Source organism: Castor canadensis, chromosome 2, assembly GCF_047511655.1.
Source record: "Castor canadensis chromosome 2, mCasCan1.hap1v2, whole genome shotgun sequence".
Taxonomy (NCBI): Eukaryota; Metazoa; Chordata; class Mammalia; order Rodentia; family Castoridae; genus Castor; species Castor canadensis.
This window is the reverse complement of record NC_133387.1, coordinates 160,768,840-160,788,648: the sequence shown is the minus strand read 5'-3', so window position 1 is coordinate 160,788,648 and position 19,809 is coordinate 160,768,840. Positions and strand designations below refer to the sequence as shown.

General features: G+C 38.2%; 1 protein-coding gene across 22 annotated transcripts in view; it reads right to left on the bottom strand.

Moving 5' to 3' along the window:
• The window catches only part of Map2k5 (mitogen-activated protein kinase kinase 5), a 252,617-nt gene that overhangs the window by 206,037 nt on the left and 26,771 nt on the right, over nucleotides 1-19,809 (bottom strand). For all 22 annotated transcript variants that reach the window (XR_012445525.1, XR_012445528.1, XR_012445526.1 and 19 more), the window contains exons 4-7: nucleotides 16,266-16,335; nucleotides 11,317-11,357; nucleotides 10,352-10,419; nucleotides 1,895-1,943 (exon numbers count right to left, since the gene is read on the bottom strand). Coding sequence is in view for 14 of the 22 variants with exons in the window: in XM_074066289.1 (XP_073922390.1) it covers nucleotides 1,895-1,943; nucleotides 10,352-10,419; nucleotides 11,317-11,357; nucleotides 16,266-16,335 (228 nt within the window). In the remaining 8 variants the exon portion in view is untranslated. The remainder of the gene's footprint in view (nucleotides 1-1,894; nucleotides 1,944-10,351; nucleotides 10,420-11,316; nucleotides 11,358-16,265; nucleotides 16,336-19,809) is intronic.

Here is a 19,809-nt window from a genome sequence, read left to right as displayed (position 1 = left end):
GGTGTGGAAGGGTCTTTTTTTGTTTTGTTTTGAGTGAAATACATATAAGAAGAGTTTATCCTTAAAAGAAAGAAAATGCCATACTGTTTAATGTGGGATTAGCACACTCCTAAGGGAAAGCAATAAACAATTTTTAGGTGTCAAAAATCAGTGCCATGACAAGCTCCCACCACACAGAACCTCATAACTGAGCCCACTAAGATATCTGTGGTACTAGACTTGTTATCAAAACACTGGAATATTGCAGAATGCTTGTTTTTTTGTAGTAGAAATAAGTAGTTTTTCATTTTTGAAGGAGGAATCTATGACAGATTATTTTCCATTGCCTGGGTTAAACAAATTTAGTTAAAGCTTCTTAATTTACGTCAATTTTGAAATATATTTTCCAGCTGAAGAATGCAAGTGACGTAAATTACAATTATTAACAAGAATGCATTCATGTTGGAGATACATAAATATCCCAGGCTTGGTATTTCTGTTTTTAGTCAGGTTTTAGTTCATACTGGATCTGCACACATACTAAGCACTGGGGGTTATAGATGTGGATCTCAACCTAAACTAACCCTTGACTTATCAAAAGTATTTGATAAATACAATCTAAAATTTGGGGATTGGGCATGCAGCTCAGTAGAAGAGTGCTTGCCTAGTACGTGTAAGGTCATGGTTTCTATTCCCTGCACCACAAAACAAACAAAACCATGAAACAACCAAGTTTGTACATACATATAACATTAATAGATTCTCTTATGCAGAATAGCTAAGGATTAAAGTTCACACAACTGGATGATAATCAGCCATCAGAGCCAGATCGGCTTTACCTTTCCTAACTGTATTCAAGAGACTGTGCTAAGTACGTGAGCTTCTGGAAGCACTACCAGAAAAGTCGCCGTTAAGGCACGCATATCTATTAGGCCACAATGTTACAGGTGATATTAAAGGACAAGCATAAGGACCCAGCTTTGTCTTCTTGACATGCTCCACTACAAGTACTTGATTCATGAAATGTCAATGAGGCTTGGAGAGGTCAGAATGTGAAGGCACTGAATAAGCATCTGAGATAATTAAGATTTCAGCCTTCGAAACATGGACGGGAAGTGAACAGCAGTTAAGAAAATCAATAAGAGTCTTTTATTTGCAGTGACACAGATGTCTCAGTCAATAGAGTCTAATAGGCAGGCTTGATCGCAATGGACAGGCGCCTGCCTCCAAGGCTATCAAAGGGCTTCCACTATAACAAACATTAAAACGCATTTATGTTGCTATTGAGGAATTGAGGACCCTGTAGGTAGCTTAATTTACCAGTGTATGTTTAAAGGCACTATACTATTTCAGATGTGTCCATTTACTTGAATCAAAATTAGTGAGAAATAACTAGCCTGCAGGCCTGTTTGTCCCTTACTGGCTGAGTTAGGTCATTTGGCTTCAGATACCTATCGACTAGGCAAGCCAAGGTCTCCTGAAGCCCAGGGATTTTATCTCAAAGGTCTGCTGTTCCTCAGTTCCCCTATAAAGCCTGCATTAGTTTCAGGACAAAAGGAGGAGCTAAGGTAAGAAAGTAACAGCTTTTCCTTTTGTCCCCAAAGATAATGAAAGAAACCCTGGCTTCAGAAAGCAGGGCCATTTCAACAACTCATGGGTTGACATACTTGTTCAGAACTGATTAACTTTTTTTAAACTGAGATGACAGCAGGGTGTGGGCATAGGACTGCAATCTGCTAGGAGTGAAACCCATTAGCACACTTTGAAAAATGTGTTGTAAATTGTTCTGCCAATCAAATTAAGTCTTGTTATTCATTTATGACAAGAAGAAATATATACTGTATTGTTTTGTAAGTTTATAGATTAAAAAACTGGACAATAATAAGTGAAAATCTTAATATGCAATAATACTTACCTGGCCATTGGCTAATATTTTTTTTAGTTCAGCAGAAGACTTCTTTAAGCTGAAAGGAAAAGACATTTTTTAGTGGTGAGATCACCAACACCTTGGAACATCACTGAAAATTCCAGATTAAAATATACCTTTACTTTTAGGTGTAGTCATGGACTACACTCTTCCCTGTATGTTTGTTTTTAACTTGCCAGATCCCAAAGGTGTCAATGAGGAGGCTGAAAGTCTGTTAGTAATCTACAGCAGTAAACAAGCCAACAGGCAAGAAGAAACTACAATATCTGATGGGCTGCTACAGTGGCCTTTTGGCCATTAGTTCTTCTGGCTTTGGGCAGTCTTTCAGTGGCAACTATATATGGACATTCATCTGCTAAGCACAAAGTATTTAATAAATATATTCTCAGAATGTTCATAGCCAACAAATATTACAGATCTTCAAAAGATAAAACAGATGATGTAAGTGCTAGTATCTTAATTGTAGTTAAGAGCTACAATTCAGCTTCCTGGGAGGCAAATGTATGAAATGAAACCTGGTTCTCAACAGTTGTATGATCTGGGATAGGTTATTTATCCTCTCTGAACTTCAATTTTCTCCTTCTGTAAAATGGGGGAAATATCAACTTATAGGATAATCAGGAAAATTAAACATAAAAAGTACTGTGTCTTGTCACAGAGGTTATATTTTTATTAATAAAATAAATAATGGCCAGGTGCAATGCCTGAAGCCTATAATCCTAGCTATTCAGGAGTCGGAGATCTAATGGATCTCCCAGGCAAAAGTTAAGAGACCTCACCTTAACCAATGGCTGGATATAGTGTGGTGTGTGCCTCTCCTCCCAGCTATGTGAGGAAACATAAATAGCAGGATCAAGGTCTATGACAGCCAGGACATAAAATGAGACCTTATCTCAAAAATAACCAATGCAAAAAGGGCTGGTGAAGTGGCCCAAGTGATACAGTGCCTGCCTAAAAAGGGCAAGGCTGTGAGTTCAATCCCCAGTACTGCCAAAAAATAATAATAATAAACGTAGCTGCCTTCTCTTTCCTATGAGACTCAGCTTCCAGTGTTATTTACCAAATATTAAAATGTTCTCTGAACATACATGGCTGTGTGTTGTAGTTTGGGTCATGAATGTACCCCAAAGGCTTAGTCCCCAGCTTGGTGGCATTAGGAGGTACTGCCTCACCACTGGGCCAAAAGCAGTGGGGCCATGTACTAAAAGCTGTGAACAAAACAGTGAACCAAAATGAACCTTATATCTTTTTGTTTTGGTTTGGTTTTGGTGGTGCTAGGCAGAGGCCCTATCACTTGAGTCATTGTGCCAGCCCAAACCTTATCTCTCTTTTATTTTTTTTTTTGTGATACTGGGGTTTGAACTCAGAGCCTCATACTTGCTAGGCAGCACTGTACCACTTCAGCCACTGCACCAGCCCCCTGAACCTTACCTCTTTATAATACACTATATAAAAATTTATGTGGACAAGTTCAGTGAAGGTTCTTGTGGATCAGGGGGTGGGGGAGGTGTCCCAACCCAAACAATGTATACGCATGTAAGTAAATATAAAAACAACAAAAAAAGACAGAGTGGCCAAAGGAAGCTCTGAAGCCCTTTAGCTTTATAATGAGTTAAACCTATACACATCTACACTGTTAGTAAAGTGGAGTATAAAACAGCACCTCTCCCTGACTAATGTTCTCTTTGAAATGTAAAGCTTGTCTCTTATGCTCTACCTATCAGAGAAAACAGCACCTCTCCCTGACTAATGTTCTCTTTGAAATGTAAAGCTTGTCTCTTATGCTCTACCTATCAGACTAATTTTCTCTCGTCTGTTAGTTACCTCTGTAGATTTCTTTCTTCCCACCACACCCTCCCTGAAAACACAGACCACATCTCATTTTACAAATTCCATTTCCTTTCCACCTCTGAGCCCAGCCCGGTGACTTGGCATGTGCTAAGTGGTCACTACTCTGGTTGTTATTATATAGGGGTTTTTATGACATACAGGTCATAAAAACATCAGAAAGCAAAATAAATCAGGACTTAATACACTTGTTTTCCTTTTGGTACCTTTAATATGTTATATCAGAGAAAATCTCAGACTTCAAATCTGATCACACTTTAATTTCAAATTATAATTATTCTTCTTTCTAAATACTTTGTAAAATTTTGCTATGATCCAAAACAAAAACTGATCCTCAGTTCCCAGTCTCCTAGATTTTATAAGATGTGCCCTCACCTAAAGATTCTAGACTAATGAAGTCCTCCCAAGCCCAAGAATACATGCACTAAAGGGGATGATTTTTGTTTTGTTTTGTTTTTGTCTTTTCTTTTTTGGTGCTGGGATTGAACCCAGGGCCTCACGCATGCTAGGCAAGTGCTGTACCACTGACCTACATCCCAGCCCAGAAGTTAAGAATTTTATAGAGGTTTGGGGGCAGGTCTTAAATGGTAGAATACCTGCCTATAAGAGCAACACACTGAGTTCAAACACTAGAACAACAAAGAAAATGTCGAATGGAATTAACACTGCAGCATATATCAAAAAAATAAACGACTGCCTGCTGGGCACCAGTGGCTCAGGCCTGCAATCCTAGTTATTTGGGAGGCTGAGATCAGGGGGATCGTGGTTCAAGGCCAGCCCAGGCAAGTATTTCAAGAGACCCATCTCAAATTAACCAGAGCAAAATGGACTGAAGAGGTGGCTCAAGCAGTCCAGCCCTTGTTTTGCAAGCACAAAGCCAAGTTCAAACCCCAATCCCTCTCACAAAAAAAAAAAAAAAAAGGCAAACAAACAAAAAACTGCCTAGAATCAATCCAGTTAACAAAATAACAGCAGGTATCCTTTATTCAGTGATAACCAATGACAGGCACTATGCTAAATGGTATTACTTATTATTCTAATTTAATCCTCACAGTAACTATACCCTTTAAGTATAGTTATTTTCACTAATTTATAGAGGAAACTAAGGTCCAGACTTTGCTCAAAGTCAGTCTATCTCCTTATAAGTGCATGTATGTGCGTGCATGCGCAAAGACACAAGACACACTTTTATTCTGATAAATACTTCATCCTAGTAGTCCCATAAACAACTCTCATATGATAGTTCCGATTACTGTAAAGACACAACCAACCAAGGCTTAGGGAATGTTTCTCCACAGATAATCTATTATGTGCTAAATGTGAAATAATAACATCTTGATTCATTGCACTAACAAAATGCCTTTCATCTAAGAAACAAAACATGATTCCTTAAAACAGTTTCATCGATCTTATTAACACCAGACATAGATAGATGAAAAGTTTAATCATCCTCTAATTTTACAGAAGAAGAAAGCTAAGTTGTTTAGGAAAGGTCTTGCTTAACACAATAGGATTTGAATTCAGTAATTATGGCCTAGGAATACTGTGTAGATTAATAAATTCAGTTTAATAAACAGCTGACTTACCTAAGGCAAAGAACAACTCATGCTTTGAGAGTAACAGAGGAAAACACTGATTGCATTCATTATGCTCATTTAGATCTGGCTACCAACTTAAGTCTGGTTTAAAAAAAAAAAATTTGTAGTAACACCGATGGCTCACACCTATAATCCTAGCAACTCAGAAAGCAGAGATTAGGAGGATCATAGTTCGAAGCCAGCCCAGGAAAATAGTTCACAAAACCCCATCTCAAAAACACCCATCACAAAAAAAGGGCTGATAGAGTGGCTCAAGGTGTAGGCCCTGTGTTCAAGCCCCAGTATAGCAAAAAAAAAAAAAAAAAAAAAGTAAAGCTGATGGTGTAGCTCTATGGTAGAGCTTAGCATATGCAATGCCCTGAGTTCAATCTCCATCAACAAAAAATTTAAACAAAAAAAAGTTGAATCATGGAAATTTCTTAGTAACTCCATTTATTCAGTATTTTACTTATCTGTGTGATCACAGTGACCCAAGCTACCAAAAAAAAAATTTTTTTTTTTTTTTTTGTAGTACTGGGGATTGAACTCAGGGCTCTACCACTTGAGTGACACCCTAAGTCCTTTTGCCTTTCATTTTTCAGCTTCGGTCTCACATTAACTGCCCAGGCTAGCCTTGAAACATAGTCCTCCTTACCCCCACCTCCCAAGCAACTGGGACCAAGGGTGAACGCTTCTATGCTCAGCCTCAAAAGTCAGTTTTAAAAACATTTTAAAATTTAAATGTCGTACAATTATAGCTGGGGAATGACACTTAAGGTGAGACAGTGAGCTATCCAAAGAATAAAAAGATAAAGGAATAAAAATCAGAAAAGTTGAGTAAGTTAGAAGAATTCAATTCAGAGATGAGACTTAAAGGGAAAGTCAAATATTCAGTCACTTGAGCATGGTTAATTATCTCCTATGCACTATACATCATGCCAGGAACTGGGACTTTGATAATGAATATGCTATTGTCACTACCCTCAACGCTTTTGGGGGGACAGAAGTGATTATACTACCCTGTACTCACTGCTTCAGTAAAAGGAAACATGACAGCATATAGGAATTCATGGAAGGGGTACTGGGTGTAGAGTAGGAGGTGAGTGGTAATCAGGGACAGCTTTCAGAAGAAGGTAACTTGATCCACAAAGATGACCAAAGTTAGCCAGACTAAAGTTGAAAGTGGAGATGAAAACAGGAAGAAATCAGGAAAAAAGCAGCAACAGAAGTGTAGACCCAACAGTGAGAGCAAACATCCACTCAGCGCACCATGTATATGTCTGCAAACTGGAGTACACAGAGCACCCATACTGGTAGGGTTACCACCACTACATGTGGAGGTCACGCTTCATCCTCAAGGCATAGAGAGCACTAGGGTTTTAAAATGGGATGATGGCTTAGAACTGCTATGGTTTGCAGTTGGTTTATCCCCCAAGGGTCCATGTGTAAGAAGCTTAGTGTGGCAATGTTAAAGCTTAGTGTGGACCTTTAAAAGGTAGAGTCTATGACTCCTATAATCCTAGCTACTTGGGAGGCAAAGATCAGAAGGAAGAGATCAGGAATACCGAGGTTTGAAGCCAGCCCAGGCAAACAGTTCCTGAGAACCTATCTTGAGAATAACCAACCCAAAAAAGGGCTGGCAGAGTAAGTAGTTCAAGTGGTAGAGCACTTGCCTAGCAAGCATGAGGCCCTAAGTTCAAACCACAGTATTGGCCCCCACCACCCCCGCCAAAAAAAAAGGTGATGCCTAATGGGAGGTCTTTGGTCAGCTGGAGATTACAGGGCTCTCTGGCAACCTCCATCAAGACACAGGCAATCACTCCCACACATGCTCCCACTGTTGCAATTCACCATGGTAACAAGTAGGCAATGGGGAGCCCTCACTAGAGCCTCTGCCAGGCCATTTGGGACTTTCAACCTCCAAAACTGTGAGCTAAATAAACCTCTTAACTTAATAATGTTGGGCTACCTCAGGTATTTCATTATAGTAAGAAAGAGCTGACTAATACAATTAGCAAGACTGTTCCAACTGCAGTGAAGGAGAGACTACAATGGGCAAACCTCAAGGGAAAAGGTACCAGGAGGCTGTGGAAGTGACCTGGAGAGCCTGGAGCACCTGTGCAACAAAGGGACACTGCAAATGGAACAGATGCAGAACTCCTGAGAAGGCAGAACTTACATATGTGGGCCCAGGAAACAGTTAAGGATGATGAGAATATCTGGAGTTTGTAGATGTGGGAGAATTTACTGAGACTTCTGGGAGAAGAAAACTAGAAAAGCTATCACCTGAAAGAGGGTACAGCCATGTTTTGAAGGCAAAACCAAGTCTTTACAGGTGGGTACTAAAAGGAGAAAAATCCCACCTAACCTAAAAAAAGAACTGTTTAAGCGGTGGCTAGATGAAAACAAAAGGGACTGTCTTAGCCAATAAAGTACATTCCCATTCAAGGGTATTCAGAAGAGCCTTGGTGCCCATTTGGCAAGAAGAGGGAGCCAGGCTTCAAAAAAGGGCAGGATTAGATTGGTGTTTCTCATATCCCTCCACATGACAGCAAGAAGATCTGTTTAAAAACCCTGGGCTAGCATGTCATTCTGCTGCCAATAGGAAAGGTCAAACACTGCTGGACCTTCCAGGCCCTGCATGATCTGACTCCTGCCTGCATTCTTACCTCCTACCACTCCAGTTGCTCTCTCCTACTCTTCTTACACCCATGCCCTTACCCAGAATCCCTTCCCCATGCTCTGGCCTACTTAAAAACATGTTGAGCTCCTTAGGGACTTCTCTTATAGATTTTCCTCTGCATCTTGACATAACTAGTCCTCCTTATCCTTTAGATCTGTATGAAAATATCACCACCCCCCAGGGAGTCTTTCCCAAGCAGGGAAAGGCTAACTCTAAACATTCCCATGTAGTGGTCTCTCTCTTTGCATCCCACTTGTTCTCTTCACAACATTAACTGTAAGGTGGAATTGTATACTCTTCTTTTTGTTCACACACCCATTAGATAGTGAACTTCAGAGGATAAGGAACTCATTGTATTCATAGTACATAGGACAGCACCTAATGAATAAGAGACAGTCAATAAATACCTGTTGATTAGTTACCTGCCTGGGGTACAGGATATGGCTAACATAGGGTAAGATATTAAAATCAACTATAGGACTTCTTCAAATAACATTCCTCCCATAACAGGAAGCAATACTATTATTACTGTTTGGGAGGCTGTCACATCTATAAGTGAAGATGAGAACCTCTACATTATCAGGTGGTCTCTGAACTTCAGTTCAACCCAATGATCTTATAATACTCCATGAAAGTACATAATTTTAATAACCAAGCCAATTCCCACATTATTAAAAAGATGTGAAAGAACTGAAAAGCTATCCTGCTTCTCATCTTGCTATCACCTCAACTCAATCTGGCTTTTTGTTCCATAATGAAACTTGACCAATGCCAGAGGAAGTCCTCATTCTTTCTCAGAGCTCACAATCAGTCTGTGTGAACAACTACTTTTCTGGAAGCAGTGATACCAATGAAATGCCCTGCCTTCTTGGAGCTCCATGTACCAAGTGGCCCTCTGCCCCCATACTTCTCCTCTGCAGAACTGTGGCTCACAAATCCAGGCAGCATGGAGAGAGGGCAGCTGCAAAGCACAGTCCAACAGGGCCAACCACTCTGTGGAGAACAGAAACAACCCCTAGCATGACCACAGGCAGATGCTATTGCTGACTAAATAGCTAACTATATTCTACTATGAAATCAATAAGGTGTCACCATTTAAGAGTCATGTGTTCATATCAGGAAGGCTGATCAACAGATATACTGATACCATAAATAGAATAATAAGGGGCTGGGTGAGGTGGTGTGTACCTCTAATTCCAGCTGTATGGGAGATGTATAGAAGGATCCATGTCTGAGGCAGGCCCCAGGCAAAAAATGTGAGACCCTATCTGAAAAATATCTAAAGCAAAAAGGCCTTGGGGGCATGGTTCAAGTGGCAGAACACCTGACTAACAAGTGAAAGGCCTTGAGTTCAAACCCCAGTACTGCAAATAATAACAACAATGAATAAATAAATAAAACAAAATAAACAGGAAGTGACTTTGGTTAAGGGGACAAAGAAAGAAAGAAAGAGTCAGAAGAGAGACTAAATTCCTATAGTAAAGTGGGCCAAAGAACCAAAACTGTAATGAAAGGAGAAGGCAATAGAGAGAGGTAAGAAGCCTAAGCTGCATCTCAGGCCATAAAGGACTGGATACACACCAAGGAAAGCCCCAAACCAAAGGGCCTGTGACACAGAATAGAAAGGTTCTGGCTCAATGTTGGCTTTTCAGTCACCAGTGTGAAACTACATATATGGAGCAATTACCTTCCCAGTGTCACCTCAAGTACATGATGCTTTTGGCTAAATAACTAAACGCACAACCAAAACAAAGCAGGTTGAAGACTGTGGAGTCTGGCAGTAGGTTCTCAGGTTTGTAAGACTGCAAAGGGCTCAAATCTTTAGTGTCCATCCCAGTACGTGGCAACATTAGTCTAAACTAGCTTAAATCTCCTATCCAACCAAAGATGCCGCTGATGAGTAGCATGGCTGGCCTATTTAAATGTCACCATCCTATTTTTCCCTTGCCTTTTTCTGGTGAAGATGCCAGTAGACAATAACACTGCCAAAAGATAAGCAAGCAAGAAAAAAATTAGTAATTTGCAAACCAGATCAACGCACAAAATGGGCACTAAATTTTCCATGTAACTTGGAAACTGAAAACAATTCCACAAAACCAAATTAATAATCTAAAGTGCCTAATTTCACCTTTCTATATGGGGTCCTTTCTCTTCAGTCAATATGTAGCTATGGTTATCTAGCTGGTCAATTTCTTTTAGCCAAATACACATTTTTTGGTCTTACAGAAAAGAGTCTTTTCTCCATCCTACCCTCTGCCACCTTTGTTTTTTTTTTTTTTTCCTCTGCCACCTTTGTAAGTAATTCTGCCAGGGCATCCCTCACTTGCTTGCTCTCACCTATTGCTTGGAAGTGTATCTGAGACTGATGGGCTAGTATGCTGAGAGGGTCCAGTCCGGGTATTCACCTATAAGTAAAGAAAGAAACTTGATCAGTCTCATATTCTGAGGACACAGTTCCAATTAACCTATAATTTGCCACAAATTTCTCTTTTCACTATGAAGGTTAATTAGCTTATTGCTAAAAAGACCCATGGTTGGAGTCTGTTCAGTATATAGGTTACAGAACTGTACAATTTGCATATTACATAGTTCTCTAATCCTACCATTATTTAAATTCTTAACTGAGATTGATAGAGTAAATTTTTAATTCATTATCTAGAACACATATAAAAACAATAAGCTCATAAAAGTACATTAAGAACATATCTAGGGGTTAGTAGTGAACCTCAAGGTATCATATCCTTCCAGCTCTACAGCTAAGCAAAACATGGTAGACTATTTCTTATTCACTAGAAAATGAGGTCCAAATAATTAATTACAAAATACTTGAACCTAATAAAATAGCCATTTTTTCAGATGTAATGCCTTAAGCAGAAATCCAGAATTCAAAATACACAGAACAATGAAAAGACATTAACTAGATATATGTTTCTAGCATAAATATGTCAAAAGAAAAGGGAGGTATTCTGGGTGCAATATGCATGTGCTTAATTAATCACTGAAATGAAGCCTCCATTCTCAGTCAAATAAATCATTATGAGACTAAGGATCTTTCTGAAGAAACTGACCAACAAAACAATTTCAAATAATCAAAAATACAGCACCAAAACCACAGCATCCAAACATACGCATAGTAAGCAAATAGTACAGATGAATCCCCCTCCACTTCCCATTTAAAAAAAAAAAGAAAGAAATCGCTTGTCAGAGCTTGAGAAAGTGCAGTTTTATTTGACATTTCAATAAGTGGAACACAGCATTACAAATCCATCTAACTTTACTGAAACAATTATTGAAATTCGTACCTTCAGGCCATGTATGTTCCGTTCCCCAGGAGGCTTGCAGGCTGAAACAGTAATTGACTAAATTGTAGAACACATCAGGGCCATTTACAAATTTGCTCAAAATGAATCGTTTAAAAGAAATGAGGGTGACACCAAAATTAGCAGAGAGAAATGATTGAAAAGTGGCTCCCAAGACCCAAAGTGGGAATTACAAAACGGGGTTTTAACTTGCAGGAGTGAGCATTTATAAATGCAAAGAGCTTTCTGACACCACTTCGGGTAAATTCCAATTTCTGTTGAACACATAGAAAAATCAAGTTAACTGAGCTAAAATTATTAGAGTTCTTTAATAATTCAAATGTCTGCCGTCTTTCCTCACTCCGCTAAATTGTATATCTGCTATCAGTTAAACTACTTTGAAAATAGCTAAGTCTTTTGGATTTTGTTTTGTTTTAGAGGAAGGATGGGAAAAAGATCTTTTAATGTTGATAAGATTACTATAAACTCTAAAATGGAATATTTGAGTTTGAATACTAGTTTGCCATAAGTCAAATTAATTAAAATACAGATAAATAATTTCATTAAATTTCTTGTAAATCTGGTATGTGCTAATATTTAAGTCTATTTCCTAATATAATCTTGACTTGCAAGTTAGTACTTTTCCAACTCAGCAAATAGTTCTTCATCAAATGTTAAAAATCAAAAGCTTCCTGCCTGTATTATAGACTGCTTTCATTTGAAAACTATAGTGCCCTACAAATTTTATGTTAAGGGGCTGTCAATTTTGATTGATTGGTTAAGGAAGGATTACTTTGATTTTTTTTCTCCCCTCTCTCAGATACATGCACATGTATTTTTCCTCTGTTTCTAACAAGAAATAGAGCTGCTTATTAATAATGACAGAGTATGAGTTGCTTTTATTTTGTGTATTTCAAGTAAATTCAAATTCATTATCTTATTTTCCTAAAAAAAAAATCTAAATCTGAGTAAAGGGTTTTTACTTATCTCTTTAAGATATATTAAAATTAAGACTACACATCTTCTTCCTTAAAATGGAAGTTAACTTTAAGAACAAAACACAGCCACATACATTCGATGCCTGGCCCTTGAGGACGACCACTGTTTCCTGAGACAGCACTTCAGGATGTCTCCACTAAAGCACCAGCATATGCATGAAGAAAGTGGCAAAGTGTGGAATTTGAAACAAGCACCAACTCATCCCTGACCTTACACCGCATAGCTCCCACTGCATTCTCAAAACTTTGTAACTACAGATCTGAACAGCATTCAAAATCCCAGTAACCTCGTATTTCCTAAAGCTAAGGTGGCATAAGTAACTATAATGCTAGCCAATTTTCATACTCATTTAACACATCTCTGAACTATAGGGAAGACTTGCCCACAAACTGGGAGTAGTGTACTACCTAACATGTTACCAGAAGAGAATCATTTTCTACTGCCCTGCCAACCTGTTTGATCTAAGAATTCTTTTTAACATGTGGCCTGACCATAGAATGTAAGATCTGAGGGCCTCTTAACCACGAAGTAGACCCAGGTAATATGCCCAATGTTTCTATGTTCTCATTGTATAAAGTTCATAATCTCACTTATCTACATGTGATACCATGTAGACAGAGGTAAAAGAAGAAGACTATAAGAAATTAAAGAGCTGTACTGCAGCACACAAAAACCCACCAGTAGGGAAACCCACAGGTAGGGAAACTGAGTTTCATGTTTTTAAACTCTAATTTGGCTTGGAAAGGCTATATTTAATAACTTATTAAGCTGCAATGTTTTATGCTACTAACATCTCGTATTTTCTCCTTTACAGTATCCTCTTTTGACACCATACTATCTCTCCCCAAACCCTTCAAACCATCCTGACACATACTCCACTAAATTTAATTTACATGCCTGCAAGCAAATTATAATTTGAACAAAATTCATATTCAAAGGGCATATTAACCACTCATAAGCTCTGTTACTCTGAAGTTACTTAACTTCTCTGAACCTCAACAGTCTCATCCATAAAGTGGAAGCAATAAAACCTAATAGGCAGAAATACTGAAAGAAACAGAAATGATAACATAGAGAGCAAGATATTTAAATACGTCTGAGCAGAGCAAATATTTGAATCAGTTGTTATTACCACAGGAGCAGCACAATGGTATGGGCAATGAAATTGACAGAATAGCTCAGAAAATGAAAAAAAAAAAACAACTAACTTGAAAAGATTTCATATTTTATTGAAAAGAAAAACAAAGCTACACAGCACTGGAACTATAATTCTTCAGGATGCAGTTCTTGTGCTTGCTGTAACAAAGTTCTGCAGAAATTAACGAAAATTTTCAACTATCTAAACTATTCCTTGTGGAAAAACAACTGAAATTTGCTGAAATTCTGCAATCACAGAACGTTTACAAATAGCCTGCGCCCTTGATAGTACCCTAACACACAGAAATGACAACCCCCTCTCCTTCCTACTCCTCACTCCCCCCCGGCCCACCAATCTTACCCCTCTCCTCTTTTTCTGTTTTGGTGTTTAGTCTTCAAATAAACAGTACTGGATTAATCATAATCCTTCTTTCAGACAATCACTGGTTTAAATGGCCCAATTTTATTCACTTGCTTAGCACTTTAATAAGTTATTATTAATAACATAATAAACACCCCTGATTCTACTGGCCACACAAACACTAGAAGAACAGTGTTAGTCTTGAACCAACTCTTCTTGTGGGCTGGCCAAGCCAGCTGCCTTTGGAGACTTTATCACTTTATTACTGGTTAATTGAAGCATTCAAACTTCAGAGAGTTACAGGTAATAAAAGTCTAGAATGTTTAATTGGAAAACTCATACCACAATTATTTGTACAATATTAGTTAATGAAGGTAAGTTTAACTTTTAATTATTCCAATTAAGTTACTTCTAGAAGAGTCACTTGGAGAATTTCCTTATCTATTCCATGGCTTAGAAAACATGATTTCAACAGGGCCAATGTACAATAGTTGAAGCCTTAATGATTTATATAATTAAGCTGTTGTTTTCACCAGTATTCAAATTTTGAGGAAACACTTCTGCACAGTTGAACTATCGTATCTAATACAAGGCCAGTACTGCCAAATCTAAAAGGGGAACAATATTTGACCAGGCGGTTCACTGAGACTTACGCTCATCGGGCTTGTATTTTTGGAGATTTAACAATCAAATTTTCATTTAAGAAGAATCTGCAGTTATTTAGAAAATACCCCTGCCCAAAACCAAAGCATCAAACATTCTACCCAGAGCCAGGTGCAGGTGGCTCATACCTGTAATATTAGCTACTCAGGAGGCAGAGTCCAGGAGGATCACAGTTTGAAGCCAGCCTGGGACAAAAATAGTTCTCGAGACCATATCTCAAAAACAGCCAACACATACACACACACCAAAAAAAGGGTTAGTACCATGCTAAGATTCCACCTCACCCCTGTTAGAATAGCCATCATCAGCAACACCACCAACAACAGGTGTTGGCAAGGATGCGGGGAAAAAGGAACCCTCTTACACTGTTGGTGAGAATGTAGACTAGTACAACCACTCTGGAAAAAGATTTGGAGGCTACTTAAAAAGCTAGCCATCGATCTACCATTTGATCCAGCAATACCACTCTTGGGGATATACCCAAAAGACTGTGACACAGGTTACTCCAGAGGCACCTGCACGCCCATGTTTATTGCAGCACTATTCACAATAGCCAAGTTATGGAAGCAGCCAAGATGCCCCACCACTGACGAATGGATTAAGAAAATGCGGTATCTATACACAATGGAATTTTATGCAGCCATGAAGAAGAACAAAATGTTATCATTCGCTGGTAAATGGATGGAATTGGAGAACATCATTCTGAGTGAGGTTAGCCTGGCCCAAAAGACCAAAAATCGTATGTTCTCCCTCATATGTGGACATTAGATCAAGGGCAAACACAACAATGGGATTAGACTATGAGCACATGATAAAAGCGAGAGCACACAAGGGAGGGGTGAGGATAGGTAAGACACCTAAAAAACAGCTAGCATTTGTTGCCCTTAACGCAGAGAAACTAAAGCAGATACCTTAAAAGCAACTGAGGCCAATAGGAAAAGGGGAACAGGTACTAGAGAAAAGGTTAGATCAAAAAGAATTAACCTAGAAGGTAACACCCACGCACAGGAAATCAATGTGAGTCAATGCCCTGTATAGCTATCCTTATCTCAACCAGCAAAAACCCTTGTCCCTTCCTGTTATTGCTTATACTCTCTCTACAACAAAAATAAGGGCAAAATAGTTTCTGCTGGGTATTGAGGGGGAGGGGGAGAAGGAGGGGGTGGAGTGGGTGGTAAGGGAGGGGGTGGGGGCAGGGGGGAGAAATGACCCAAGCCTTGTATGCACATATGAATAATAAAAGAAAAAAAAAAGGGTTAGTAGAGGGCTCAAGTGATAAAGTGCCTGCCTAGCAAGCTTGAAGCCCTGAATTCAAACCCCAGTACCACTACATAAATAAATAAATAAATACAAAAACATTTTACCCAAATTTCTCTCCTGAAACCCCTCTGTACATCTCAGTTTCTATACCAACTTAAAGATTTCTCCTCAACAGTAGCTTTGGCCAACATCCCAAGCCACAATTTATAAATATCCAGAATGAAAGTCATCTATTTGCCTTCATTTAGCAACCATGTGGACCCCAAAAAGTTCTTTAAGCGAATGTAAGTATGCACTTGAAAAACAAGAAACAATCTAGTTAGTTTAATTTACTCTAGTAAATTGGATATTTTATCTGCTATAGCTATAATATAGCCTGCAATTCCCACGATAATGAATACATCTTTTTTTTTTTTTTCAAATTAAGAGCTAAACATCATGTTATGTGCATTTAAACCTTTGGAAAAACATAACTGTTGATGAAACAGTTTACTGAAATAATCACTGTTGATTAGAATTTGTTCAACATTACCTCTTGGAAATATTTGCAGAGGCTCTATTAACTGTCCATTTACTTGCTGTTCCATTACTGTGGAATAATACTGCAAAGAGATTATAGAAAGAGATTACTCAGTAAAGTATGAATACTGGAACAGACACTTACGGGTTGTTTAACTCATAGTACTTTTGTAAACTGTTGGTATACACACATCAGCCTTGAGAACACTTTTCCCATATTTCCACATCAAAATGACTACAATGAATAATACTCAGGACTGAGAGTCCAGTAGACTATTGTCCTCCATACTGCCATTTATCTTTAAGATTAAAAGTATTGATTAAGACTACATATTAGTAGTTAAGAAATATTTTAAATTATATTTAAAATGACAAAAGTATTTTAGTGGAAATTTCTCAAACTGCCCCTAGTCCTTTTTGGCTGAATTTTGCAAAGCAAAATGAAGAAGTTTCACCTACATGTTAGGTAATAGAACATTATGCACAATTATGTATAAAACATGTTAAGTAATAGGACATTATGCACAGTTATGTATAAAACACTGATAATGGAAATCTAAGTCACAGAGATTGTGGAACCAGTGAACAAGATATAACTCAGCCAAAGGTGACAGGCTCAGTATGAAAAAAAGGTAGCCTAGTTTCATGCAAACATTAGTCTTATAAACACTTTAAAATGGATCAAATTTCACTGTAAAATTCTGGGCACAACAAACAGTTCAAAGTAAAAAAGCTTCCATTGTCCTTCATACACACAAAGCACTAGGCAGTTTACTGTGGCCTGATCCCTATTTCCCTAGCATGCACGGATCCATCTAACTTGGAGACAGCTTGTGTGCTGTCAGTGCTTTTCTTTATTCTTTTTCTTTTTCTTGTCTTTTAGTGCTGGGGATCAAACCCACTGCCTCAGGAGTGATAGGCAAGTACTCTACAACTGAGTCACAGTCCCAGACCTGTCACTACTTTTAATACGGACAAGAAAAAGATGCTCATAGTAGAAAAAGATCCATACGGAATCTTTTGTGTCTTGAGGGCCTGTCAAAGAGCAGAATTTCTCTCTCATCCTTGCCATTTTTATATTTAAAACACACATTACATTTCCAGGAAATTTCTCCTTGGTTATCATATTTTCTGAGTCTAAAAAAGTTTCTTTTTAGAAGATATGGATGCATAGATAATCTTCCTATTTGTTTTATATACATTAAAGTTATAACAAGATCCATTTTTTCTCTTAGAAATAAAGGGGAGCTATAAAATTTTACATCATCTTGAGAATCACAAGTTAACAAGTCTAAGGCTTTTATCACTAAAGATGAATAAAGGTAAAGGTGAATTTTTTATATCTATGGACTAACATAAGTGTATCCTGCTCTCCAAAGGCTTCCAAACTGTAAAGAAAAGCAATCCTGTCTTTCTAAGGAAAACCTAAACACATACAGCATTAATATGTGCAAAATACTCTCTAGAACACATTCCACGGCAGCATCTTTCAGGAGACTGTTCCTCAAAACCACAGAAATATAGCCCTTGCCATCACTCACACAGTGATGACAAGTAAATGAAATATCAATCATGTAGGCTGCCAACCTTTTGGGACAGCAATAACTGTTAACAAGTAGTCTGGAAAAATTGTCCGAAAATGACTTGTCCTCAGCACACAAGTATTTGAGGTTTCCATGGAAAATTAAGATGCCAGTGGCTATTTGGAACATTGCTCAGGTATTCTTTTTAATGGGAAATTTGCCGGTTATTGATCCACAGCATGTACCCCCTTGCTTCTGAAAGGCTGCAAGCAACTTTCCAATCAGTGACTGTCAAAAAAATTACTGCCTTTTTATACTGATACAAAGCAACAGCAGTGGTAGTGTTCTCCTGAAGTTAATGCTTTTCTTTAACTAACTGCTATGTACAATATGTTAGTAAGTTCAGCTGCTACTTTGCCATAGTCCTAGAAATCAAAACAAACAAAATATGCTTACATTTTATCTAACAAATTAATTATAGTGTTGTCTGAAACTAGAGCTTGGGGTGAAGTCTGAAAACAAATAACCTCAAATGTAAGGGGTCAGAACAAATGCAGTGCATTTTTTTTCCCTACTATAAAACCTTACATGCATGAAATTGACCTGTTTCCAGTTTTATTTATTTACCTCACAAAATAAATAAAAATGGTTTCACTTTCATTTTATGCCTGTGCCAAATCAACTGGCAAACTACATATATGTTTGTAATCATTGTGAAAATTTTTAAGCAATCTACATACATCTCTTTGTGCCATGATTGGCATGATGATGACATTTAGTATGCCACTTAACAGTTTCTCTAAAGCTGTCAGTTAGTTTTCATTTTCCTTTTTATAACTCTTCCAAGTCCAAGAGTGTTTTCTGCTGCTAACATACCAGGCTTGATCTGTGTGTGCATTAATGGAGAATTTTGTATTCCACAGAGCCAAGTAATTCATCACCAAGGACACACCACCGAGGGTAGTAACCAAACCCTGGTTTGGGTACACTGTACAAGCTATCCTCAGTGGCCATCATTGAGGCACTAGGCCTTAACACATAGGCCACTGCGCACACAGCATTCTCCATGGGTCAGGGGTAAAACCTAAGGCGTGGGAAGTATCTCCTGGCACTGAGCAGTATGGCTGGGCCACCAGCCTGTGCTGCACAGGGATATTTGCAAGGCACATGGAGGAGTCAGTTCCAGATGCCTCACCACTAGCATTCCCTTAGTGAATGGCCCCAACAAGGCAATTCTATGGTGGCTTATGCTGCCCAATAGTAAAGGAGGATGGGTTCTACTCAGAGGACTGCTTTAAGATTCACATGAGAAAACAGATGGGACAGCAATTAATAAACTATAAAGCAAGCTGATTTTGTATATTAGTCCTCAGTCTTTTTAATAATATATTCCTCCTTTACAGAGATTCTCTCCAAATTGGTTCAGTGGTAAAATAATCAGTGATGACAAAGACAAGACTTCTACTACCCAAGGAAAAGACAAACAAGCAGTAGCAATAACCAATAAAAGGCCCTAATTTTCTTTGTGGTATTGGAGTTTGAACTCAGGACCTCATGCTTGCTAGGCAGGTGCTCTAGCACTAGAACCACACCCCCAGCCTTTTTTGCTTTAGTTATTTTCCAGATAGAGTTGCAGTTATAAAATGTATATTTTGCTGCTATCCTTTGTATAATCTGTCACATACAGTAACTGCATCAATAATCAATAAGCTACCTGGGTAAAAGATTCGTCAGTTTTACAATTGATTACTAATGGAATCTCTACTACCAGAATCAGATTAGTTTCAGAATCCCTCTGAGATGTTCTTCAATATCCTTAAACAATTTTAAAAGGAAGTGACAAAGTTTAACATAGTTATCCAAAAGTCTAATTAATTTCAAACAGAAGGCCAAATTAAACAAGGGAATAACAAGTACAATTTTTGGCTTTATTTTGTTTGTAAGTTTACCAAACAGTGTTCCTATTTGTTATGAGCCTAATTCTAACAGCATAATTCAATCAATAATTAAATTTTTTTTCTAAATGTAAATCTG